General features: G+C 30.3%; 5 protein-coding genes and 3 long non-coding RNA genes across 15 annotated transcripts in view; 5 read left to right on the top strand and 3 right to left on the bottom strand.

The window, feature by feature from the left end:
* Nucleotides 1–201: 201 nt before the first annotated feature.
* On the bottom strand, nt 202–2,426 carry LOC114946562 (uncharacterized). Its single transcript, XR_014926391.1, has 6 exons — nt 2,155–2,426; nt 1,745–1,795; nt 1,195–1,637; nt 951–1,103; nt 488–659; nt 202–406 (listed from the first exon to the last, which is right to left on the bottom strand). It is a non-coding gene; the product is annotated as an uncharacterized LOC114946562 (long non-coding RNA).
* Nucleotides 2,427–3,519: 1,093 nt separating this feature from the next.
* On the top strand, nt 3,520–9,658 carry LOC114946575 (uncharacterized). 5 transcript variants are annotated; one of them, XR_014926382.1, is made up of 14 exons: nt 3,520–3,794; nt 4,151–4,242; nt 4,303–4,744; nt 4,836–4,988; nt 5,280–5,451; nt 5,533–6,374; nt 6,607–6,698; nt 6,759–7,031; nt 7,118–7,198; nt 7,289–7,442; nt 7,734–7,905; nt 7,987–8,895; nt 9,077–9,168; nt 9,229–9,658. It is a non-coding gene; the product is annotated as an uncharacterized LOC114946575 (long non-coding RNA). The 5 variants fall into 5 exon arrangements; XR_003822639.2 differs by having other exon boundaries at nt 6,759–7,198; nt 7,987–8,478; XR_014926380.1 differs by lacking the exon at nt 9,229–9,658 and having other exon boundaries at nt 5,533–6,244; nt 6,759–7,198.
* A 74-nt stretch (nt 9,659–9,732) lies between these two features.
* LOC114946576 (uncharacterized) lies at nt 9,733–10,749 on the top strand. Its single transcript, XR_003822646.2, has 3 exons — nt 9,733–9,913; nt 10,207–10,378; nt 10,460–10,749. It is a non-coding gene; the product is annotated as an uncharacterized LOC114946576 (long non-coding RNA).
* Nucleotides 10,750–12,480: 1,731 nt separating this feature from the next.
* On the top strand, nt 12,481–15,044 carry LOC114946596 (Poly(A) binding protein interacting protein 1). Its single transcript, XM_029323172.2, has 9 exons — nt 12,481–12,691; nt 12,879–13,042; nt 13,115–13,245; nt 13,326–13,514; nt 13,585–13,779; nt 13,865–13,992; nt 14,084–14,309; nt 14,418–14,806; nt 14,940–15,044. Exons 2-9 carry the CDS (start codon nt 12,901–12,903, stop codon nt 15,025–15,027), a joined length of 1,488 nt encoding a protein of 495 aa, XP_029179005.1. The 5' UTR covers nt 12,481–12,691; nt 12,879–12,900; the 3' UTR covers nt 15,028–15,044.
* Nucleotides 15,045–15,132: 88 nt separating this feature from the next.
* Nucleotides 15,133–20,350, top strand: LOC114946585 (uncharacterized). Of its 2 annotated transcripts, none has more exons than XM_085489638.1 (7): nt 15,133–15,198; nt 17,370–17,479; nt 17,545–17,673; nt 17,811–17,984; nt 18,061–18,314; nt 18,422–18,644; nt 18,757–20,350. In XM_085489638.1, the coding sequence occupies exons 2-7, from the start codon at nt 17,386–17,388 to the stop codon at nt 19,122–19,124; spliced, it is 1,242 nt and encodes a 413-aa protein (XP_085345764.1). In that variant the 5' UTR covers nt 15,133–15,198; nt 17,370–17,385; the 3' UTR covers nt 19,125–20,350. The 2 variants fall into 2 exon arrangements, with proteins under 2 accessions (XP_085345764.1, XP_029178983.2); XM_029323150.2 differs by lacking the exon at nt 15,133–15,198 and adding an exon at nt 16,188–16,837.
* Hsepi (D-glucuronyl C5-epimerase) lies at nt 19,249–23,133 on the bottom strand. The gene is made up of 6 exons (XM_029323254.2): nt 22,731–23,133; nt 22,382–22,531; nt 22,095–22,223; nt 21,300–22,013; nt 21,000–21,187; nt 19,249–20,916 (listed from the first exon to the last, which is right to left on the bottom strand). The coding sequence occupies exons 2-6, from the start codon at nt 22,517–22,519 to the stop codon at nt 20,385–20,387; spliced, it is 1,701 nt and encodes a 566-aa protein (XP_029179087.2). The 5' UTR covers nt 22,520–22,531; nt 22,731–23,133; the 3' UTR covers nt 19,249–20,384.
* On the top strand, nt 22,912–25,687 carry l(2)k09848 (WD repeat domain 74 lethal (2) k09848). The gene is made up of 7 exons (XM_029323256.2): nt 22,912–23,273; nt 23,407–23,554; nt 23,644–23,739; nt 23,827–24,133; nt 24,245–24,342; nt 24,422–24,623; nt 24,720–25,687. The coding sequence occupies exons 1-7, from the start codon at nt 23,216–23,218 to the stop codon at nt 24,801–24,803; spliced, it is 993 nt and encodes a 330-aa protein (XP_029179089.1). The 5' UTR covers nt 22,912–23,215; the 3' UTR covers nt 24,804–25,687.
* Nucleotides 25,286–27,597, bottom strand: part of SNF4Agamma (SNF4/AMP-activated protein kinase gamma subunit) — a 40,052-nt gene continuing 37,740 nt past the window's right edge. For all 3 annotated transcript variants that reach the window (XM_085489637.1, XM_085489635.1, XM_085489636.1), the window contains one exon: nt 25,286–27,581. In XM_085489637.1, coding sequence (XP_085345763.1) covers nt 27,274–27,581 — 308 coding nt within the window. In that variant the 3' untranslated portion in view covers nt 25,286–27,273. The remainder of the gene's footprint in view (nt 27,582–27,597) is intronic.

Here is a 27,597-nt window from a genome sequence, read left to right as displayed (position 1 = left end):
ATCTACGTTGGTAAACAACTAACATATATAAATTCTCGCGTTGGTAAGTTACCATCATAAATACCAACTCTCACTCTCTCTATCTTTAATTTTCAACATAGTTATGTTTCATTTTATTTTTAATATATCTTTATTTCATGTGCGTCCCAGCAATGATATAAACATGATACAATAATATAAAAATCAATATGTAAAATAATATATGCTTTTAACTCATATTATTGTATTTATCTCTCTGAAAAACATTTTCCTTTTTAGAGACTAAATATATTATTTATAATATTCATATATGTATAAATTTTCTTTTTTTTTTTCGAAAATTCAGCGTTTTTATTCTGTCTTTAAACTTCAAATCCAATCCGATTAGAAGCACGCAACTATATTTTTCTCTTGAAATCTTCATTGGCTGTGGAAATACAATTAATTGTATGCGTATTCTGTTTGAGTTATCAATTCCTTCTTGCTAAATAAATAATTTTATACTTACAATATTGTTCAATACTTTTTGTAATACAACTTGATCAAGACCTAATAATTGTTGTAGGATTATAAAATCTTCGAGAAGGGCCTCTAAATCGCGATTAGATTAACTTAATGCAGTATCTCTTTTTCATTCGCATTTCTGACAAATGATTCAAAGATTCCTTCATTCCACGTCTCTAAGAAAGAAATTAATCGAATTTAATTTAAATACGTAATTAAATAAATAATTAATTAAAATTAAAACATAGTCAACTGAACTTGAGAAATATAAAGTGATACTGTCCTTATTTCTAAAGTTATCATATAAATATTAAAAATACATTTTTATTTTATTTTATATAATCAATACTGTGATATATAAACAATCTCACTTTCTATTCTTTTTTAATATAAATAATACTTTGTAGTAAACTTTTACATAGTATTTCTCAAACAGATATACATGTTTAAAAAATGAATAAACTTACATGTTTTGTTTCCTTTAAATAATTTTCATCATAAGTAAATTCTGAATTTCCTAATGATCGTTTTTTGAACATGAACATTGTGGGTTCCAATAGTTCCGGACAACTCTCTCAGATTGAAATAAGTGCTCAAAAGTATTATTAAACATTCATCACCTGTTACACAAATTTCTGTTTTATATTTATTCATATATATGAAAGAGAAAAAAACATAATTTTTTTCTATAAAGATGAATAAAAAAAATACCTGCAAAATATATATATGTCTCTGTTTGTTGTTTTAGCTTCCTAACAACAAACGTTTTCTCCTGTCAGCCACATAATTTAAATCCATGTGACAGAAATTTGTCTTTAATTGATCAAAGCAATGCATCCAATTTGTTAATGCAATCGCACAATTTGGATGAAAAAACTGACTTTTGTAATTATCAGAAAAATGTCAACGTGATACATCTGCACCTCTGTAATCCATACTTATGAGTATCCTTATAAGAAATTGCATCTTCCATACATGACATTGATATTCATATCATGTTGCACGAAAAGGAGATTCTGGGCTGAGCTTCTGATTAAAGGCTGCTGTTTGCTGTGATGAAGTTCTATACTTTCAAGTTCCATCTGATTGTAAACAAAATTGTAAAGTATGCGATGCAACCAAGACTCTTCCATTGCTTGCGTCAACTCTTTTGTCTGAAAAAAACAATGTAATAATAAAATCCTTTTTATCATATTATATTTGTTTATACTTACTACTATTATAGTTAGTGGCAAAGAACTGTTTATTTTATTCCACTTACAATTAGTAAACGTCTCCATGCAACTGCGTGTAACAATGTAACAAGCTCGACCTATACAAAGATATGTAGAGTTAGAATTAATAATGATAGTTTATACTTAAATTTGTTAAATATACATTAATTATTATACATATTTGAGAATAAACAAACATAAAACAATATGCAATATATATTTAAAATTCACAAATATTTATCTCCCTATATATTTATAATATCAAGATGTAATTACTTCTGCTTTCTAATAAACATGTAATATTAAAATGATAATAATTGAAGTTGCTTTATTTTTGATATTATTCCTCTTCTTTTATCGTTATCAGTTTTCTTTTAAAATACAGTATTTTCTTTCACTAATCCTAATATTATCCTAAATATTATAATTGTTAACGACAACATTAATTGAAACATGCCTTGCATTTTTATTATTGTAAATTTTTCACATAATAGCATCATTAACTCGTAAAAATTATTTTGCGTTATTTAATCTAAAACAGGTTATGTCTCATGCGGTCAAGCCTTTAAATATGCTTGAAAAATCGAGTTTGAGTTAATAGGAGAATATATTTTGCAAAGAGGTAGTCGCGCGATAATGCGGCAATAATGTCTCTAAAATGTACGAAAAATTATTTTGAGTTAACAGGCGAACATGTTGCACGAAGAGCTATTAGGAGTTCGCTATTAGGAGACTATATTTACAAAGAGGTCGTTTGAAAACGACAGTCGGTAAATTATCAACGTTGGTAAGTTACCATCATATATAAGTTGACGCGTTGGTAAGTTACCATCATAATTACCAACAATTATATCCGACCTTATCTCTTTGAAAATATATTTTCCTAATACCGATCTCTTCGCAAATATATTCTCCTGATCACTACTTCTTCGCCTAATATACTTTCCTATTAACTCAGATGATTTTTCGGACTATTAAAAGACATTTATCGCTACACTATCGTCACTACCTCTTTGCTAAATATAGTTTCCTATTGAATATAAATAAAATATATTATTGAATATAAATATTTGTCATTTTTTATTTAAAATTGTAAATCTTTTATTTTCTCATATGCATCTTTTAATACTCAAAAAACATCTAAGTTAATAGAAAAATATATTTAGCAAAGAGGAAGACATTTATCGCTACACTGTCGCCACTACCTCTTTGCTAAATATATTTTCCTATTGAATATAAATATTTGTCATTATTAATTTAATATTGTAAATTTTTCATTTTCTTATATAAATCTTTTAATACTCAAAAAATCGTCTAAGTTAATAGGAAAATATATTTTGCAAAAAGGAAGACATTTATCGCTACACTATTGCCACTACCTTTTTGCTAAATATATTTTCCTATTAACTTAGACAATTTTTTGAGTATTAAAAGATCCATATGAGAAAATGAAAAATTTTCAATTTTAAATTAATAATGACAAATATTTATATTCAATAATATATTTTATTTATATTCAATAGGAAAATATATTTAGCAAAGAGGTAGTGGCGACAGTGTAGCGATAAATGTCTTTTAATAGTCCGAAAAATCATCTGAGTTAATAGGAAAGTATATTAGGCGAAGAAGTAGTGATCAGGAGAATATATTTGCGAAGAGATCGGTATTAGGAAAATATATTTTCAAAGAGATAAGGTCGGATATAATTGTTGGTAATTATGATGGTAACTTACCAACGCGTCAACTTATATATGATGGTAACTTACCAACGTTGATAATTTACCGACTGTCGTTTTCAAACGACCTCTTTGTAAATATAGTCTCCTAATAGCGAACTCCTAATAGCTCTTCGTGCAACATGTTCGCCTGTTAACTCAAAATAATTTTTCGTACATTTTAGAGACATTATTGCCGCATTATCGCGCGACTACCTCTTTGCAAAATATATTCTCCTATTAACTCAAACTCGATTTTTCAAGCATATTTAAAGGCTTAACCGCATGAGACATAACCTGTTTTAGATTAAATGATGCAAAATAATTTTTACGAGTTAATGATGCTATTAAGTGAAAAATTTACAATAATAAAAAATGCAAGGTATGTTACAATTAATGTTGTTAACAATTATATTTAGGATAATATTAGGATTAGTGAAAGAAAATACTGTATTTTAAAAGAAAACTGATAACGATAAAAAAAGAGGATTAATCTCAAAAATAAAGCAACTTCAATTATTATCATTTTAATATTACATGTTTATTAGAAAGTAGAAGTAATTACATCTTGATATTATAAATATATAGGGAGATAAATATTTGTGATTTTTAAATATATTTTGCATATTGTTATATGTTTGTTTATTTTCAAATATGTATAATAATTAATTTATATTTAACAAATTTAAGTATAGACTATCATTATTATTAATTCTAACACTACGTATTTTTGTATAGGTCGAGCTTGTTACATTGTTACACGCAGTTGCATGGAGACGTTTACTAAGTGGAATAAAATAAACAGTTTTCTGCTACTAACTATAATAGTAGTAAGTATAAACAAATATAATATGATAAAAAGGATTTTATTATTACATTGTTTTTTTCAGACAAAAGAGTTGACGCAAGCAATGGAAGAGTCTTGGTTGCATCGCATATTTTACAATTCTGTTTACAATCGGATGAAAATTGAAAATATAGAACTTCATCATAGCAAATAGCAGCCTTTAATCAGAAATTTAGCCCAGAATCTCCTTTTCATGCAACATGATATAAATATCAATGTCATGTATGGAAGATGCAATTTCTTATAAGGATACGCATATGTATGGATTACAGAGGTGCAGATGTATCACGTAGACATTTTTCTGATTATTACAAAAGTCAGTTTTTCCATACAAATTGTGCGATCGCATTAACAAATTGGATGCATTGCTTTGATCAAATTAAAGACAAATTTCTGTCACAAGGATTTAAATTATGTGGCTGACAGGAGAAAACGTTTGTTGTTAGGAAGCTAAAACAACAAACAGAGACATATATATTTTGCAGGTATTTTTTTTATTCATCTTTATAGAAAAAAATTATGTTTTTTTTTCTTTCATATATATGAATAAATATAAAACAGAAATTTGTGTAACAGGTGATGAATGTTTAATAATACTTTTGAGCACTTATTTCAATCTGAGAGAGTTGTCCGGAACTATTGGAACCCACAATGTTCATGTTCAAAAAACGATCATTAGGAAATTCAGAAGATACTTATGATGAAAATTATTTAAGGGAAACAAAACATGTAAGTTTATTCATTTTTTAAACATGTATATCTGTTTGAGAAATACTATGTAAAAGTTTACTACAAAGTATTATTTATATTAAAAAAGAATAGAAAGTGAGATTGTTTATATAGCACTGTATTGATTATATAAAATAAAATAAAAATGTCTTTTTAATATTTATATGATAACTTTAGAAATAAGGACGATATCACTTTATATTTTTCAAGTTCAGTTGACTATGTTTTAATTTTAATTAATTATTTATTTAATTACGTATTTAAATTAAATTCGATTAATTTCTTTTTTAGAGACGTGGAATGAAGGAATCTTTAAATCATTTGTCAGAAATGCGAATGAAAAAGAGATACTGCATTAAGTTTATCTAATCGCGATTTAGAGGCCCTTCTCGAAGATTTTATAGTCCTACAACAATTATTAGATCTTGATCAAGCTGTATTACAAAAAGTATTGAACAATATTGTAAGTATAAAATTATTTATTTAGCAAGAAGGAATTGATAACTCAAACAGAATACGCATACAATTAATTATATTTCCACAGCCAATGAAGATTTCAAGAGAAAAATATAGTTGCGTGCTTCTAATCGGATTGGATTTGAAGTTTAAAGACAGAACATAAACGCTGAATTTTCGAAAAAAAAAAGAAAATTTATACATATATGAATATTATAAACAATATATTTAGTCTCTAAAAAGGAAAATGTTTTTCAGGGAGATAAATACAATAATATGAGTTAGAAGCATATATTATTTTACATATTGATTTTTATATTATTGTATTATGTTTTTATCATTGTTGGGACGCACATGAAATAAAGATATATTAAAAATAAAATGAAACTTAACTATGTTGAAAATTAAAGAGAGAGATAGAGTTGGTAATTATGATGGTAACTTACCAACGCGACATCTTATATATGATGGTAACTTACCAACGTTGATAATTTACCGACTGTCATTTTTGAACGATCTCTTTGAAAATATAGTCTCCTAATAGCGAACTCCTAATAGCTCTTCGTACAACATGTTCGCCTGTTAATTTAAAATAATTTTTCGGACATTTTAGAGGCATTATTGCCGCATTATCGCGCGACTACCTCTTTGCAAAATATATTCTCCTATTAACTCAAACTCAATTTTTCAAGCATATTTAAAGGCTTGATCGCATGAGACATAACCTGTTTTAGATTAAATAATTTTTACGAGTTAATGATGCTATTAAGTGAAAAATTTACAATAATAAAAAATGCAAGGTATGTTACAATTAATGTTGTCGTTAACAATTATAATATTTAGGATAATATTAAGATTAGTGAAAGAAAATACTGTATTTTAAAAGAAAACTGATAACGATAAAAGAAGAGGAATAATCTCAAAAATAAAGTAACTTCAATTATTATCATTTTAATATTACATGTTTATTAGAAAGTAGAAGTAATTACATCTTGATAATATAAATATATAGGGAGATAAATATTTGTGAATTTTAAATATATTTTGCATATTGTTATATGTTTGTTTATTTTCAAATATGTATAATAATTAATGTATATTTAACAAATCTAAGTATAAACTATCATTATTATTAATTCTAACTCTACGTATCTTTGTATAGGTCGAGCTTGTTACATTGTTACACGCAGTTGCATGGAGATGTTTACTAAGTGGAATAAAATAAACAGTTTTTTGCCACTAACTATAATAGTAGTAAGTATAAACAAATATAATATGATAAAAAGGATTTTATTATCACATTGTTTTTTACAGACAAAAGAGTTGACGCAAGCAATGGAAGAGTCTTGGTTGCATCGCATATTTTACAATTCTGTTTACAATTGGATGGAAATTGAAAATATAGAACTTCATTTTAGCAAATAGCAGCCTTTAATCAGAAATTCAGCCTAGAATCTCCTTTTCGTGCAACATGAAATGAATATCAATGTCATGTATGGAAGATGCAATTTCTTATGAGGATACTCATATGTATGGATTACAGAGGTGCAGATGTATCACGTAGACATTTTTCTGATTATTACATAAGTTAGTTTTTTCATACAAATTGTACGATCGCATTAACAAATTAGATGCATTGCTTTGATCAATTAAAGACAAATTTCTGTCACAAGGATTTAAATTATGTGGCTGACAGGAGAAAACGTTTGTTGTTAGGAAGTTAAAACAACAAACAGAGACATATATACTTGCAGGTATTTTTTTATTCATCTTTATAGAAAAAAATTATGTTTTTTTCTCTTTCATATATATGAATAAATATAAAACAGAAATTTGTGTAACAGGTGATGAATGTTTAATAATACTTTTGAGCACTTATTTCAATCTGAGAGAGTTGTCCGGAACTATTGGAATCCACAATGTGTATGTTAAAAAAAACTATCATTAGGAAATTCAGAAGATACTTATGATGAAAATTATTTAAGGGAAACAAAACATGTAAGTATATTCATTTTTTAAACATGTATATCTGTTTGAGAAGTACTATGTAAAAGTTTACTACAAAGTATTATTTATATTAAAAAAGAATAGAAAGTGAGATTGTTTATATAGCACAGTATTGATTATATAAAATAAAATAAAAATGTATTTCTAATATTTATATGAAAACTTTAGAAATAAGGACAATGTCACTTTATATTCCTCAAGTTCAGTTGACTATGTTTTAATTTTAATTAATTATTTATTTAATTACGTATTTAAATTAAATTCGATTAATTTCTCTCTTAGAGACGTGGAATGAAGGAATCTTTAAATCATTTGTCAGAAATGCGAATGAAAAAGAGATACTGCATTAAGTTTATCTAATCGCGATTTAGAGGCGCTTCTCGAAGATTTTATAGTCCTACAACAATTATTAGATCTTGATCAAGTTGTATTACAAAAAGTATTGAACAATATTGTAAGTATAAAATTATTTATTTAGCAAGAAGGAATTGATAACTCAAACAGAATACGCATACAATTAATTGTATTTCCACAGCCAATGAAGATTTCAAGAGAAAAATATAGTTGCGTGCTTCTAATCGGATTGGATTTGAAGTTTAAAGACAGAATAAAAACGCTGAATTTTCGAAAAAAAAAAAAAGAAAATTTATACATATATGAATATTATAAATAATATATTTAGTGTCTAAAAAGGAAAATGTTTTTCAGAGAGATAAATACAATAATATGAGTTAAAAGCATATATTATTTTACATATTGATTTTTATATTATTGTATCATGTTTATATCATTGCTGGGACGCACATGAAATAAAGATATATTAAAAATAAAATGAAACATAACTATGTTGAAAATTAAAGATAGAGAGAGAGAGATTTTGTAATTATGATGGTAACTTACCAATGCGAGAACTTATATTTGATGGTTACTTACCAACGTAGATAACTTACCGACTGTCAATTTCGAACGACCTCTTTGAAAATATAGTCTCCTAATAGCGAACTCCTAATAGCTCTTCGTACAACATGTTCGCCTGTTAACTCAAAATAATTTTTCGGACATTTTAGAGGCATTATTGCCGCATTATCGCGCGACTACCTCTTTGCAAAATATATTCTCCTATTAACTCAAACTCGATTTTTCAAGCATATTTAAAGGCTTGACCGCATGAGACATAACCTGTTTTAGATTAAATAACGCAAAATAATTTTTACGAGTTAATGATGCTATTATGTGAAAAATTTACAATAATAAAAATGCACTGCATGTTTCAATTAATGTTGTCATTAACAATTATAATATTTAGGATAATATTAGGATTAGTGAAAGAAAATACTGTATTTTAAAAGAAAACTGATAAAGATAAAAGAAGAGGAATAATATCAAAAATAAAGCAACTTCAATTATTATCATTTTAATTTTACATGTTTATTAGAAAGTATAAGTAATTACATCTTGATATTATAAATATATAGGGAGATAAATAATATTTGTGAATTATAAATATATATTGCATATTGTTTTATGTTTGTTTATTCTCAAATATGTATAATAATTAATGTATATTTAACAAATATAAGTATAAACTATCATTATTAATTCTAACTCTACATATCTTTGTATAGGTCGAGCTTGTTACATTGTTACACGCAGTTGCATGGAGACGTTTACTAAGTGGAATAAAATAAACAGTTCTTTGCCACTAACTATAATAGTAGTAAGTATAAACAAATATAATATGATAAAAAGGATTTTATTAACACATTGTTTTTTTCAGACAAAAGAGTTGACGCAAGCAATGGAAGAGTCTTGGTTGCATCGCATACTTTACAATTCTGTTTACAATGGTTTGAAAATTGAAAATATAGAACTTCATTATAGCAAATAGCAGCCTTTAATCAGAAGCTCAGCCCAGAATCTCTTTTTCGTGCAACATGATATGAATATCAATGTCATGTATGGAAGATGCAATTTCTTATGAGGATACTCATATGTATGGATTACAGAGGTGCAGATGTATCACGTAGACATTTTTCTGATTATTACATAAGTCAGTTTTTCCATACGAATTGTGCGATCGCATTAACAAATTGGATGCATTGCTTTGATCAATTAAAGACAAATTTCTGTCACATGGATTTAAATTATGTGGCTGACAGGAGAAAACGTTTGTTGTTAGGAAGCTAAAACAACAAACAGAGACATATATATTTGCAGGTATTTTTTTTATTCATCTTTATAGAAAAAAATTATGTTTTTTCCTCTTTCATATATATGAATAAATATAAAATAGAAATTTGTGTAACAGGTGATGAATGTTTAATAATACTTTTGAGCACTTATTTCAATCTGAGAGAGTTGTTCGGAACTATTGGAACCCACAATGTGTCATGTTCAAAAAACGATCATTAGGAAATTCAGAAGTTACTTATGATGAAAATTATTTAAGGGAAACAAAACATGTAAGTTTATTCATTTTTTAAACATGTATATCTGTTTGAGAAATACTATGTAAAAGTTTACTACAAAGTATTATTTATATTAAAAAAGAATAGAAAGTGAGATTGTTTATATATCACAGTATTGATTATATAAAATAAAATAAAAATGTATTTCTAATATTTATATGAAAACTTTAGAAATAAGGACAAGTATCACTTTATATTTCCTCAAGTTCAGTTGACTATGTTTTAATTTTAATTAATTATTTATTTAATTACGTATTTAAATTAAATTCGATTAATTTCTCTCTTAGAGACGTGGAATGAAGGAATCTTTGAATCATTTGTCAGAAATGCGAATGAAAAAGAGATACTGCATTAAGTTAATCTAATCGCGATTTAGAGGCGCTTCTCGAAGATTTTATAGTCCTACAACAATTATTAGATCTTGATCAAGTTGTATTACAAAAAGTATTGAACAATATTGTAAGTATAAAATTATTTATTTAGCAAGAAGGAATTGATAACTCAAACAGAATACGCATACAATTAATTGTATTTCCACAGCCAATGAAGATTTCAAGAGAAAAATATAGTTGCGTGCTTCTAATCGGATTGGATTTGAAGTTTAAAGACAGAATAAAAACGCTGAATTTTCGAAAAAAAAAAAAGAAAATTTATACATATATGAATATTATAAATAATATATTTAGTCTCTAAAAAGGAAAATGTTTTTCAGAGAGATAAATACAATAATATGAGTTAAAAGCATATATTATTTTACATATTGATTTTTATATTATTGTATCATGTTTATATCATTGCTGGGACGCACATGAAATAAAGATATATTAAAAATAAAATGAAACATAACTATGTTGAAAATTAAAGATAGAGTGAGAGAGATTTGGTAATTATGATGGTAACTTACCAATGCGAGAACTTATTTTAGATGGTTACTTACCAACGTAGATAATTTACCGATTGTCACTTTCGAACGACCTCTTTGAAAATATAGTCTCCTAATAGCGAACTCCTAATAGCTCTTCGTACAACATGTTCGCCTGTTAACTCAAAATAATTTTTCGGACATTTTAGAGGCATTATTGCCGCATTATCGCGCGACTACCTCTTTGCAAAATATATTCTCCTATTAACTCAAACTCGATTTTTCAAGCATATTTAAAGGCTTGACCGCATGAGACATAACCTGTTTTAGATTAAATAACGCAAAATAATTTTTACGAGTTAATGATGCTATTATGTGAAAAATTTACAATAATAAAAATGCAAGGTATGTTTCAATTAATGTTGTCATTAACAATTATAATATTTAGGATAATATTAGGATTAGTGAAAGAAAATACTGTATTTTAAAAGAAAACTGATAATGATAAAAGAAGAGGAATAATATCAAAAATAAAGCAACTTCAATTATTATCATTTTAATATTACATGTTTATTAGAAAGTAGAAGTAATTACATCTTGATATTATAAATATATAGGGAGATAAATATTTGTGAATTTTAAATATATTTTGCATACTGTTTTATGTTTGTTTATTCTCAAATATGTATAATAATTAATGTATATTTAACATATCTAATTATAAACTATCATTATATTATTAATTCTAACTCTACGTATCTTTGTATAGGTCGATTCACGATGTAAAATGATCTTCGTCTTTGTCTCGCACATAGCGTATGCATCCTATCAATATTAATAGTGTATACATATATTATATGTATACCTATTTTATTTATTTATATATATATATATATATACATACTTTATTTTTCTTATATATTTTTTAATTGTTTAAACAGACATGATAAGAAGAATAATTAAAAAATAATTAGAAGACTAAATATAATAGACATATATATCAAATTGTTTGTTCGTCGAATTGAATCCAGTTATAGATGTTAATAAGGCTGCGTTCGTTTTGGACGCTTTCGGCGCTATAAGCATCTTCTGTCTTCGTTTGATATGCAACGTTCGATGTGCAACGAAGACAGAAAGATGCTTATAGCGTTGAAAGCGTCAAAGCGAACGCAGCCTAAGTGATGAATAGGTTTGATTGAATGTATAGATAAAATTGAAAAGTAAACGAGACCAGGGGCACCTTAAATAAGCCACAGGCAACTGCGATCTGCAATCAATATATCTGTCAATCGAGCACGTCAACAGAAACTTTCCTTTAGCGCAGATCGATCTCGATATGGCATGGCGCCTAGCCGAATATTTATTTATCTTCTTGCGAGAAAGCACAAAGAACTGATTACTAGAAATTACAAATCGATGTGAAATCCGTTCGACAGACGCTTTCTTCTTCTTTTATGGATGTCTGTCCCTTTTGATTTTAACATAGCACTGTGCTATTGCCTTAAGCCAATCAAATGCGTAATATGTTTTAGCTCGATCGCCCTTCACGGACAGTATACCTCTTCACGAAATATATTCTCCTAGTAATTCAGAAATAATAAATTTGAACAAATTTTCCAAGATACTATCGTTAAAAAGAAGAGACTTTCCTATTGGATATCAAACGTAGAACGATGCAGTGTGAATTCTTCATAACAGCGACCATCTTGATTAGGTGTAATCGTTATTTGCACCGTGTGGCGCTGGAATAAAATAAACGGGAAATATGTATAATCGAGAACGAGCTACATTTACAATGTCTATATGTAACGAGCACAATCGGAGCTTTCTCATTTTTATTGGCGAAAGACAACGAAAATAAGCATCGTACTGTCTTGAATACACGAGCGGTGAAATCTGAATCATCAAAGGTATATTTCATTAGCGACACATTAATCGGTCTCGATTAAATCATCGAACAATCGCTAGCAATTGCGGTAATTGCGACGGCAAATTGATACATTGATTTTTATATACTTTGGATATCGAGAAGCTACATAGTATATGATATTTTCGTATATTTGATTCTACTAAATTGGACCTTTCTTCGTTCGATAGCTTTCTTTTGTGAGGAGAGGGGATGGAGAATTTCGGAGAAAAGGAGACTAATAAGGATGATGGAAGGCAAGGCGTTCGACGTGGACATCGTGGCTGGTCGCAAAGTAATTCGGGACTCAGGCGACCACATTGTGCATCAGTTGCTCATAATCAGCCTGGTACAGGTCAGTTTTAATTGCAACAATTGCATAGATTCGTCATGTATATTAACTTGAAAATAATTATTCTCATATTAGGACCTACCTCACCAATAACTATGGACCATAATCTGGAAGAAAAGAAATATTCCTTGTCACCACAAGCGGCTGAGTTTGTTCCAAGATCCATTTTACAGTCTCCTTTATCAGAATCTAATTCATCTATTCCTGTAAGCAATTCAAGTATATTCATATCTTTAACAACATCAACATTTAATCATACTCATAATTCTAAATAATTTGCCCATAGCAATCTATTCATCAATATTCAAAGCCTTCGATACAAGATAGAATCAGAATCGCTCGTGAGACACCACCGAATGTATCAGTTTCAGCAGAGAACAATACTCTTGAAACTACTTTGCAACAACAGTGTAACATACAAGATCCACAAATGGGAAATAATAGATATAAAGATAGTCGATGCAATTTGAACAAGGTAAAAACTTGATCTAATATTATTTAGAAATTTTCAGAATTTTTTTATGTACTAGTTATATTTTAATTAGAAAAAGGAAGAAGAACACAATGAAGAGGAAGAAGCTTACAACTTTGAAATTTGTCAACATCTCAATGACATTATCAATATTGTAGTTGTAAATCCTGCAAAGTTCAATGACTTAATTCCACCATTTGTCAACAAGCTTAGATGGGACAGAAACATGCGCTGTTTACAAGCGGTTATGCCAATTATAATCAAATCGGTAATATGTTCATCTACAAATATGTATTTATAAGTCGATGTAATTTTACATAACGTTCTAATTGGTTTTTTATTGATATTTTTAGTCCATAGCCGAAAGCAATTTTCGATATAATGGAGCCCGGTTCTGTAAATATCTCGATAATACTTTAGAAGACTGCAAAGAACTATTTATGTTCTCCAAAGAGTTATTCAGAGATTTATTATTTTTCCAGTAAGTTTAAATACTTTTGAAATTTATTTTTAAAATTGTATCTTTTTTTGTTTATATGTACATGAATGATATATTGTGTTATGGATGTTAGATGTAAATTGGAAACCCGGATCGAAGAACACGATTGGCAAAGGCGAAGCGAAGAGGAACGCGATCAAAAAAAGTGCAATGGATTGATATTGTTTTTAGCAGAGTTGGTTGCCCAGATGGATGAATCTTTTGCTTTTATTTTAGGAGAAATTTTAGTATGGTTTATTACTATGGTATTGCAGAGACCAGCATCAACCTCTGTCAAATACATCTGCCAAGCGCTTAAAGTAAGTAGTATATATAATAGCTATGATAATTTTATATATAATTTTTATCTATTACTTATCGCGTGTGCTTGTGTGTGCATACTTGATTTAATTAATGTACATATATAGTTGGCAGGTCATGTATTGGAAAAGGATAAGAGTAGGAGTAAAGATATGGAAAATATGATGCGAGCCCTAACAGAACTGGTTAATAATGGGCAAGTTGATACACATGTGGGAAATATGGTAAACAGCGTTCACGAATTACGGAAAGATTGGGGAAGAAAAGTGTCTAATTGTGATTTATCTGGAACAAGCAATGCATTGTCAAATAAAGTACAGCAACAACCGGATCAATTAGGTGCATCTAATTATAATTCGTTTGGAATTAACACTGTGCCATTAAAAGAAGGACAGCTGGACACACCAGTAATGTATGGCCCTGACGGCGAAGTTCTATCTGCGGAGGAAAGTCAATTTCTCCAAGATAACATCAAATTGGATTTTGACGATCAACGGTGTGTATATTGTTGCATTATATCGTAATATAAATATTTGATGTGGCAACGTTTTTTATTTAGCACTGTATTCTAATAAAGATGCTATTTATAAAACTAAGTAACTAATATTATTATTGTGTAATGTGTACAGATTATCCGAAGAAGAATTTGAGGATGATAATTATGACGACGAAATTGCGGCCGCTTACGAAGAATTTTTGAGAGACAAACCAAAGTAAAGTGCACGATAAAATGGGTAATTCAGTGTAAAGATTATACGACTCAAATATTTCACTATAAATACTTATTCAAAAATTTTGTGTTTAAAAGAAGAAAAGAAAGGTATTGAATTCTCTCTACTCTACAATATGAAGATTAAAAGCCAAATACAAAATATCTGCATTTTAAAGGTAGGAACAGAGCATTGCACGCGCACACACACACACATGTACATATATATACATGCAAAATATATCAATATATAAGAAAGAAATACACGCTAAACATGGAGTAATTTTCAATTTAACGTGTGTACAGATATGATTAGTGTTTGCATAATAACATATATGCATATATGTAGCATATATAGAGTATAATAAAATAAATCCAGTAGATTTGAAGGTACGAAGAGATATAATTCATATATGATATAAAAAAATAAATATGATATATAAAGAATCTTTTTTCAACTTCACTATTTTCACAGGGTTTTGAAAAACATTTTTACTTTTTAGTCGAGATGAGCTAAAAAGTATAAAATTATTGAATTTATATTCAATACTAGAAATGTTTCCAAATTGTAATTTTCAGTTTTGGTATCTTCAAATTTAAATAAATTCTTCAACAAAATATCTCATTTCTGATCGATTGGTACATGTTTTGTATAGTAAACATTTGTGCATTCATTTAAAGTTATTTCATTTAAGTATGTATACATATATATATATATAATGTGCTCGCGTGTGTGTGTATTATGTATGAAATTTCCTAAAAATATAAGATAAGTTTTATATATACTTGTATATGTTTTTTTTTTATAGGTGTGTGTGTGTATGTATGCATGCATGAGACAAATAAATAGCGTTATCTTTTATCATAGAAAATGCATTTTTAATTTTAATACATTATCGTTATAAAATAGAATTTGTCTTTTTGTCCACAATCTGCAGAATAACTTATACAATTCTCGGAATTACCGTTCGGTGTTCCATATTAATAAGCGTCAGAAAAAAAATTTTCGACAAAAATTTATAATTGTTCGAATAATTGTACGTTTCGTGAAACATTTTATTGGTAAAAACGATAATAAAACCGAAAATACGATTATTATCAGATAGCTCTCATTATCATAATATATGTTATTCACGCGACATTTACATATATGTAACTCATTCTTTTTCTGTTTATTTTATCGACATTTTAATCTTGCAATTAGATTAGCGTTATGCAATTTAAAAAAAAGTTTGAAGGAGCTATAACGCGATATAAACCGATGTACGATAATTGAACAACAAATCAGACTAACTTAAATTGCGTTGCATGCAGTTGGATCAAGCATATATCCGTGGAGATCCATTTTTGGCGCGGAATGAGTTCTCTCATCACGGAACTCTGCGCACGAAGTTGCAACGTGATTACTCATACCTGTTTTAACATATTGTATTGCACGCGAAAATGGAATTGCATTGTAATGCATTAAGTAATTGTAAATCGAAGATAATGATCTCTTCCATCTGCGTCTGTGCTAGTTTTCCATTTATCTTTAACTTTTAACTTATAAACATTTTAAAATATAATTCGCGCACTTAATAATAATGACAAAAAGGGGAATCGGAATCGAACGCGTTATAAAAAACGCGTAGGCGAAATTTATCGAATACCTTAAAAAACAATCAGGGCCGTGTGTGGGCGAAATTTAAAGTGGGGCTGAAGGTCGCATGCACATACTGGATATGGTGGGGTCCTCGCGTCTTCATCATCCTGTGTGATCGCGGGTAATTCATTAGTCTTCTCTTTGCGGTTCCGCCGAACATAAAGTTGCAAGTAAAGGTGAGCACATTTCACTCGGATTTTTTCATTTTTATCCATCTTTAACTGTGTGAATTGTAACTTTTCTCTGCTATTCATTGTTTTTTGCGTCATACAAAAATACGAAAAAAGTATATTTCTAAAGTATATTTTCTCCATCTTTTTTTTCCAAAGAAAAATCTCAACAATGACAAATATATCAATTTTAACCGATTGTGCAATCTTGAAACACGCAGAGTTGTTATTGAAAGAAAACTGTTAGATGTTGCTAGATATATATATATATATTGTTTAATGTTCACGGTTTGTATTAAAGATTCGAATAAGAATGCGTATTTTTCAATTAGGAATAAATTATAAATCGCTTCTTCTTTCATATACAACACAATACGTCTATATTATTAAAACAATTACTATCTATTACTATGTACTTTTCTCTAATCGCAAGAAAGTAAAACATTTTACTCAATATGATTTTTCTATAATTTAGTAAAGATTTGTTATGAGATTTTTTTATTTCACCATCAAATTATTATTACTGTTGTGCGCACAGAGAAAATAGCAGCAAAATGCATTACTCGCAAGCCGCAGCCTTGCTCATTCTTCCATTCGTCGTGATGATCAACGGCAGTCAGTATATTCAGTCGCGAATTGTTGCGTCTGGTAAGTTATATTTATATTACGCAAACCATTTAATGGCCATTAATACTGAGTCATTCTGTTTATAGGCGGTTGCGAAAGCTACACGTGTGGAGTCAACGCGAGATGTACAATGAGCGAAGGACGGCCAGTATGTTCCTGCTACAATCTACATATGGGGGACCCTCTTGCGCGATGCGTCCGGGTTGAATGTTTAAGTGAGTAAATCTACTACAATTATGTCCTCCAATTATCCTTTTGTAGAACAAAGAGAATATATGTATAATGTCTCTTGTTTGAATTAAATTTACATAAGTCGATACAGCGTTATTTAATACGTTTATCAATGTTTCAGTCAACGACGATTGCTCATACAACAGAGTATGTACAAATAACAGGTGTGTCGATCCTTGCGTGGGACTATGCGGCGTAAATGCGAATTGTGTGACCAGAAACCACATAGGAACCTGCCAGTGCCTACCAGGACACGATGGTGATCCGTTCTCGGGTTGTCAAGTTTCGGATCCTCGTATGTATAAAACTTTCAATTGAAACAACCAAAATGCGAGGTATCATCAAAGAAATATTCGATGCCCGATATATAGAAGCAGCTTGCAAACCAAGTCCGTGCGGGGAGAATACTCAGTGCGAGGTGATCAACCAAGTGCCAGTGTGCACTTGTCTACATGGTTACAGAGGATCCCCCTTGGCTGGATGTCGTCACGAATGCGAGACCGACAGCGAGTGCCCTCAACATCTCGCGTGTTCGTCATCGTTCAGATGCGAGAGCCCCTGCAAATGCGGAGACAACGCGGAATGCGAAGTCGTAAACCACCAAGCAAAGTGTACATGCCCAAAAGTAAGATATCCTTATCCTTCGACGAGAGAATAGATCTACAAGTCTGACTAAGCGACTCCGGATGACGAAACAAAATCCCATATACGATCTGTTATTTTTTGCTCCAGACATGGGTGGGAAATCCGTACGTCTCCTGTCGACCGGAGTGCACCGCCCACTCCGAGTGTCCACCGTCGAAACCTGCCTGTCTCTATCAAAAATGCGTGAATCCGTGCGATGGCGTTTGCGGAGTGAACGCCGACTGCAACCTACGCGGAATCACACCCGTTTGTAGCTGTCCGAGGCACATGACTGGCAATCCTTTCGTTAGCTGCAGATTATTCGAACCGCGTAAGCGAGCAGCGACTGTCAAGTTGCCAATATTCCTCTTAATTTCTGCCTGCTTATTAATTGGCAGAGTCGAGAAGAAAAGGAAAGAGAAAACATGTCTCTATGCTTTCAGGTGATCTCTGCGAGCCGAATCCTTGCGGCTCGAACGCGATTTGCACTCCAGGCCACGATAATACCGGAAGGGAGAGGCCGGTGTGCACGTGTCCCAACGGTTACATCGGCAACGCCCTGACGAGCTGTCAACGTGGGGAGTGCTTCACCGACAGCGATTGTTCCGACAATCGCGCGTGTATTGACTACACGTGCAGCAACCCGTGCACTGGTCGCGAATGCGGTCCGAGCGCTACGTGTACTCCTCGACATCATATCGCAGTCTGCACGTGTCCGCAGGGAACCAGAGGCGACGCTCTTTATACCTGTAATCCGATCGAGAGTAAATCGGTGTACAATTACGGCCGCGCCTATCGTTACCGTTACTAGTCACAAAACGGTACCACCGATTCCACTTTTTTTAAATACTCGACTCTCTCTTTCTCTCTCGTTTAATTTTATCAATTATTTACTCTTAATTTATAGTTGCACGCATATTTTTTTGCGTAAGATGCGAGAAAGTGACCGCGTCTCTATTCTAATAAACGATAGTAACAGAGCAATCTATTTTTTTATAACATAATACTATGCTATTTTTTCTGTGTTCACCATAGATCTCTCAATAAAGTGTTCTATATATTTTTTTCTACAATTGCGGCTGGTCGCAGACTTACTGTTTAAACTTTTAATATAAAAATAAATGCATAGACGCGCGATTTATATCATATATCTTAATATATCTCAGTATAATATAAAGATGAACTTCTGCCCATTTTCGCTATCATTTTTTGTTCTTGTATTCTTACGTACATAGATTTAATATATGTCTCTACATATACACAACATTTTTATAATCTTATATTAAAAAGAAATTTGTGCAATACTATAATACCTATGTTTAAAAAAATACAAACTATGTTTAATTATGTCTCTAAACAATTTTTATTGCAGAATTCAACTTTATGCACATATTTAGTCAATGGAATGCACAATGGTTATAAAACTAGCGGGGAAATTTAGGACAAATTGCCAGTGTGTACTATTAAAAAAATAAATAATAATCTTGTGTATTACAATATGTCACATTTGCGCTACAAAAGAATCACGCTATATAAATGTATATATATATATATATATATATATTACAATTATTGATTTTATATATGTGTAAAATGTAATAATTGTAATATATGTATTATTATAATTTATATATATATGTATTATTACAATTATTGGCAGCACCATTATATAGCGAAATTTGTCAATTTTTAAACAGAGATATCGTCGTCCGTTTCAGTATTACAGATTTATGAATTCCTCACTTTTTACAAATATAGACATAAATCCTATTGTTATTTTTCTCAAACTATATACAATATTAATAGATATTAATTTATCAAATAGTGTCAAATCTCACATTTACTTCATGTTTACATTCACGCGACTAATATAGCAGTATTATAAAAATTATATTACATGTGTAAAAACAGAGTATGTCTCTCAGAGTGTCTCAGAGTTTTTAAGGAAACATTAAGATACAAAAGTATGTTTCTATAAAAAGAATTCTGTAAAACATAAGAAAATGATTGAAATAAATAAATAATGAGAAAAAGAAAGGGATGAAATAAATATTCTATCTAAAAGAGTGGGTCAATTGTGTGCCGCTCTTTTGCCATTCATGTAACCTATCCATCTTTCCGCGGTCGTGATAAAAATAGGATCATTGTCGATAGAATTTAGAAGAAGAAGTTGATTAATGTGAGTAGAATGGTAATCCCATCTAGCCAAATTGGGTGCTGTCTTTAAAGTGAAATGACGTAAATCGTATATTGTACCTGAACCGGTGTCGTATAACATTAACATGTTTTTCAACGACGTCATACCCTGATTGAAGAGTCTGGTCGCTTCTTCCGCGTCTTTAGCTGTCGCTATCATTTTCAAGTCGTAGAGACCGATGAGCGAATAAATGAAACCATTGAGAATGAAAGAGGAGGGAATTGTAGGATACTCCTCGTACCAGATATATTTATCTAAAAACATTGCAGCCACTCCTCCTTTAGCAGAAGACAGTCTAAAAGGTCGCAAGCCTCTAATAGCGGCTTGTAAGTACTTTGCATCCCCAGAATGATAATATGCGCGCGCCAGCACTGATATTGCATGACCCTGACCCATGCTGGAATACCTGTAATTCGTATATTTCTTTGTAAAATTATTTTCATCAATATTATACTGTTACATGATAAATATGCCTAATAAGAATAATACCATCCAGGCTCAAGGATAGCCATTCCAGGCGCTACTTTTCTCTTAACGGGGTTCGGCCAACCACCAGAAGTAACATTTTGATTAGCAACAAACCATCTTGCCGCATCGTAAAATTGCTCCATATGTTCGCTGGTCGACAATGTCATATTGTCAATCATACCGGAACCATACAAAATAATTTTAACTACCTAAGGTACAGACATGATTATTATACACACGCACATACAGACAAATAATATTAACACAATATTTCCTAAAAAGATATGCCTAGTAAAATAATGTAAAAAATTTAACACGCACCTTCAACTTGGATCGGGGTAATTTCTTTCTACTTTTATCATTTAAATAAAGACCTTTTTGTAAGTCTATTAAAAGGTCTCTAGTAAGACGTCTCCACTGATGATTAGCTAGACCAATTCCATAATATACACGATTATTATAATTATGCAATACTGTATTGCTGGTAACATAGCGAAGATAATATGTTTCCTTTTTCTCTCTTGACTCTAATACAACTGTAATACTTCCATTATCTTTAATATTGAGATCCCATTTTAAAACGAAATCCAGCACGTGATCTAATGTTAAAGAAATCCCAGAAATGCTAGTTTCTGGTGTTGCAAATTTTAAAACAAAACTATTAACTTGCTTGTCGTACACTCTGCTCATAATCGAGCCTTGAGGAACATTCCAATTTTGTTTAATTTTATCGGCATCCTCAATAATTTTTCTATGCGGCTCTGGTTCGGTTAAATTTTTACTATAATGCGATAATCCAAATTGAGCAATTTGTGTGGGATAATGGTACCCCTGACTCTCCCACTGTGTCGATATAGGTACACCGTCGATGCCGCTAATACATTTAACTCTATCCCTCACTTCAACATTGTAATTTTCAAAAGTCATAAATACACCTCGAGAATCATATTTTCCCTTAGGATTCACAATCTTTGAATAACTGTGCAACCATTCAAATCTTTCCAGACCATCGTAAGTAGCTAATTTTCCATAGATCTACAATGTTATATACCCATCAAATTATTGTAATCTACCTAATATCATGAAAAAAACATTAACACGATAAACTTAACTTACCTCAAAGTATTTATGAATAAATGAAAATGGTATGTATACTTCGTCACCTTCTTTACGACATCCTATCGAATAATCGCCATTTATATGACAATCTATTTCTTGATATCCCGATTCTGTACTTAAACGATCCTACATCAAAATAAAAAAAATGTATAAATAAAATGTACATATCTAAACGTAAATCAATACAAAATAATACATTAAAGTTTAGTCTTGTTATAAGTTTGTTGTATTATATGTATCAACTGCAAATCTACTAGAAAAAAAAGATATCAATGTTTTCTCACTTTATGCTGGTATTTTGTCTTCCAATCTGCAGTATGAAAGAGCAAACCACTTCCGCAATTATTCCATGATGTGAGTAAAAAACTCAGTGTTGCGACAACCAATACAAGCAAGACTGTTTTGAAATTCAGTCGCATCATCTCATATAAAACCTATAAACAGAAAGAGAGAGAACGTTAAGCTTTTTATCTGTTTGAAAAAAATATACATTGCAATATTTAAATATTTATAGCATTCATTAGTGATTGTATGCTATACATATATTTTACAAATTACATTGCAATTATACTGAATAATTCAATGCTATGCAGTTACTACATTTAGGTCACTCTATATAATATAAATACTTACTGCGAGCGGATGTCACAAGTATTTCATTTTACAAATTTGATATAAAGACTAGATGGATATTACAAAATCATCACATTTCCAGAATTTATTTCCAATACTGAGTCAACAATAAGCTTTCACGTAAAATAATAAACATCCTCGAATACATCCAACAAATTCGTTCCAGAGCGATTGGACGATTTCACTTGTTCGTTGAGCTTCTTGGCTAAACCGCTTTACGGATCATATGCTTTCGGAACATCGTTTGTGATGCATCAAAATTATTCAATTTGTTATTGTGCCATGAAAAACAAACTATTACAAAATTTCATTAGCTGTTATCAAAACGTATAAGTAAATGACTAATACGTATATCGCAAGCATCCAATCAACATCGCAGAAAAGAGGCTTCAACGCTTCGATATATTCGAGTAATCGACTTACCATGCAAGGAGGATTGTAGGTTGTGTTGTAGGTAAATAAATTCCTCGCTCTCCGCACTCATAATGAGTTACAAGGAAAATTTTAATATTTTCGTAGGCGGAAAATCGGGTGTTTTTAAAGGTAATGACATAAATTTTGTAAATGCATTATTATAAATAAAAAATTATAGGTTATACAACTTACAGTTTTATATATATTTTACATTTAGCTGAATATATATTGTTTATTTGCATATAAAATGTAAATTGTGCAGGAATAAAAATTGGAGGAAAAACGGACATAATTAAAAATATACAAGACTTGGTCTCTATTACGGAAAATGATCGAGTGACCACTGTCGCGTGGGGCGACAATGATGAACAAGAAGTTCTAATAGCATGTGGTACAAAGGAAAACAAAAGGTAACATGTGCACAATTATAATAAAAGAATGTTTGATTTTTACTTCTTTAAATAAAATAAAATTTCTTTGTGACTTATGATTCTTACAGAGTAAAAATATACGACTCCGAGAGTTTAGCATTTACATGTTCGTTTCCTTGTAATACAGGCCAAGGAAGTATCATAGGCATAGCAAAATATGACAGGTAAAGGTTATTTAAAAATTAAAAGATATATTTTATATATTGATATGTGCATCAATAGTATTTATTAATATAATTTGATTTTGTCAGATCGATTTTAACAGCGGTCAAATCTGGACAAATAAGTTTATGGCCATTTGACAGAAAAGAGGAGGTATTAATAAACGCTGGAGAAAATTTGAATGGAATGTGTCATTCACATATGGAAAAAACCATAATAGCAACTGGAGGGCTGGAAAATAGGCTGAAATTATTTGATTTAGAAAAGCAAAAGCTAATATTTAGTGAAAAAAATCTTCCACATGACTCGCTGGAATTAAGAGTACCTATTTGGATATCGGATCTGAATTTTTTGCCAGGAACCAAACAGATAGTCACAGTCGGCAGATATGGGCATGTAAATACAATTTTTTTTTATAAAACTAATTTTACATACATTTTACTAATTTTACAATCTTATTTACAATAAAAAAAAAGACATTATTGATACACGAATGATTTTATACAGGTACGCTTATATGATCCACATGTTCAAAGACGTCCTGTAATAAATTTAACAATTAAAGATGAAGCTTTGACTTGCTTAAGCATGACGTCTAAAGAAAAGTAGGTCTTATATACAAGTGTCTGTGAATTATCTATTTTTTTCCATAAACATGTCATAATTGATATGTATGTTTTATAGACATATTATAGTGGGATCGGGTAAAGGCAGGATGAACCTCATTGATCTAAGAAAATCAAGCACTGTATTAAATACATACAAAGGATTTGCCGGCGGTGTAACCGGGATAGCTTGCAGTATGAATAATCCATATGTTGCAAGCGTTAGTCTCGATAGATATTTGAGGATACATCATATCTTTACAAAAGAACTCTTGAAAAAAGTAATTTCTTTCTTTTTTTTTTTTTGCCAAAGCATGACAAAATGTCATTTAAAACGCCATAAAAATTTCTAATCCGTATTTTATTTTATATTGTAGATTTACTTAACATCAAGATTAACGTCTCTGATAATGAGATCGGATTTCTTTATGGAAGCAAGACTCGAGCATGGTTCTAAATAATATTTGTCAACGTGATTTTAAATAAATAAGAAATTTTAAATCTCTTATAAAAATACGCGTGTACCTGTGTATTGTAAATTCGTCCTCACACTTTATAAATTTTGTCTTTTCGATACTCGAATCAGAAATTATACAAAATTTATTTTAGATTACGGTACTTTGGCTTATGCATAGATTATTCTCTTTTCAACAAAAACCTTAATATATTTCGAGTTATTTTAAAATTATTCAAAATTTAGAATCTTCTCAATCAATTATGTGAATTCGAAAGTATAACTAGAGAGGAAAGAAATATAGAGAAAGTCGTAATTAAATAAAACATTCTGTGTGTGTGTGTGTGTGTCTTTAAGGTTCAAAACGCGAGACGACAGTTTAATATATAGGTATATATTGTTATTTGGTAAGACTGTCGTCTCACGTTTTAAACCTTAAAAAAGAAACAAGGATTGAACAAGGAACAGGGATAATATGCCAAACATCAGTTCAATTATAATTGTGTAATGCATAAAAGCATTATTTGTTGATTATTTATTGTACAATTATCATTAATATTTTATCAATAGTTCTTATTTTGGTTCTTAGATTCAGCGTGTACCGAGTTCAATCGCTTATTCTTCTCAATTCGTCTCACTAATATTATATAGAATGAAGAGAAGCGCTAAATATTTTCTCCGACTATTTCTACTGTGCCCTCAACAAGTAACAAGTTGTGTCAAAGCCAAGTTTGCAGTGTACACTGCACATTACAGCATAATTTTTAGTAACTTTAAGTAGAAGATGGTAAAATGTGGCAACTCGCAAGATGTTTCAACAAACGCATATTGCGCTAAAGAAACAAAATAAATAAAACAACGCTCGCGACTACAGCACATTAAATAGTACTTTTCAGCTGTACAAAAATCTTTGTTCAAACTATGCTTCCTGTTAATTAATACTAATGTTTAACTTGTATTCCCCGCGACTGCACTTACATCTCAAATAGAATATTTATATTTGTATTCCATGTCTGACCACGTGTCTTTCTCTTTAAAGATATATTTATATACATTTACTACATTTACAGGCACTATCCCCTTCAAAATCGAGTAACTATCCTTATAACAAAACTTGCATTTTTAATATAAATATGAAAACGAATAAGATTGGCATCAAATAGTATAAAATTTACATTTTACATGTAAAAGATTTTACATAATTTTAAATAAAAGTTTTCTCTCTGAATCGTTATCATCTTCGACTATATAAGAGCGCTTTTCCCAATCTATTGTAAAACTATTTCATGCAAAAGATATATCTATATAGTCTGATAAAAAAATTTTTTATATCATAATTTGTATTTTCTTCACGATAATAATCATTTATATAACACGATAATAATCATTTATATAATAACAGGGTTTTGCTCATTATTTAGGTAAAAAGAAAATTTTGAAATACATGGCAATAAAACTTTAATGCCACACCATACATACCATTGATGACTAAAGCTTTTTTATCATCATCAGAATATGTATTTCTCAATAAGTTATCAATGATGCTAAAATGATCTGTTCAATATGCAAGATCAGTAATTAAAGATATTTGCTAGAACATCTTTAAGAGACATTGATAAGATAAAAGAGAAAAATGGGTTTTAACAAAGGAAGAAATTTAAATTTATAATTAAATTGACGATATATATTAGTCAAAAAAATATGAAAGACTTTGCAGCGTATAACAAATTCATTTTTTACAAAAAGAATTCTTTCTGTAGAGTTAATTTCTTTTTAGTCTTGACATATCCCAATTACGTACGATCAAAAAGAATATTTACAGATCATTTATTATATTATTTTGTAATATATTATTATACAAAAGATGAATTAAACACACATTGTGTAATATAAACAATATAATCATGATTAAACTGGGATATCTTCAAGACTTTTCATCATTCTTCCAAAACTCGTTTTTTTTTTCGAAATTCATCGTTCCTCTGAGTGCTCGATCATTGAAGGGCGCAGAGAATTGTATTCTGAGCAAATAATGGCGCAGCTATCTATCGTCCCTGGCAAAAAGCTCAAATGTCTAATGTATAGCATGTCTGTGTAGCATTTGTACCATAAAAAATTAAGCTTAAGTAATTTTACATTATAGATCTCATCACGTGTTTGTTACATCATACATTGCGCCCAGCGATCTTTCTTTTACTGCGACTATTGCGCCCCACGTCTTAAATTTTTTAAACTGGTATCTTTCACATACATATACCTCTCTCTTTTTTCCTTTCCTTTCTTTTCTAGCGCGAGTCGTTAATCAACTTTTACTCATATACTCGTAAAGAGTATGAGCGATAACAACAAAGGACATGTACCAATGCATGTACAAATATTCAGTCCTTATGTTATTACAGTCCACGGTTGTACTTAAAACAACAGTGATTCAGTTCAGAGATTAATCATGCGTGGCGGCACGTGAAAAGAACGACATCTCATTCTCCACCTGAGACACCCGAGACACAAATGTTTATCACGTCCCGCCACGCTGCATCTTGACTTTGATTCACTAATGTCGACTGGGGCTCCGAGAGATCCGACGTGACCGGACTAAGCGGTGGACTAGGTGTCGCGGGCGCTTCTTCAGATCGATTACGATCCACTGTCTCGACGGCATCCTGCTGCTCGACTTCGCCGACGGGAAGCGATGTTTCCGACTGCGCGGAGCTGAGAGCCTTCGACAGAAGAGAATCGTGCGCTCGCAAAGAAATAGAACTATCTTTATTGCTACTAGCATCCTCACCTGAAACCAATAAATA

The sequence above is a fragment of the Nylanderia fulva genome, unplaced genomic scaffold (assembly GCF_048542155.1).
Source record: "Nylanderia fulva isolate GAGA-0341 unplaced genomic scaffold, ASM4854215v1 Scaffold9, whole genome shotgun sequence".
Taxonomy (NCBI): Eukaryota; Metazoa; Arthropoda; class Insecta; order Hymenoptera; family Formicidae; genus Nylanderia; species Nylanderia fulva.
The sequence above is the reverse complement of the archived record's forward strand: the minus strand, read 5'-3'. Positions and strand labels throughout refer to the sequence as shown.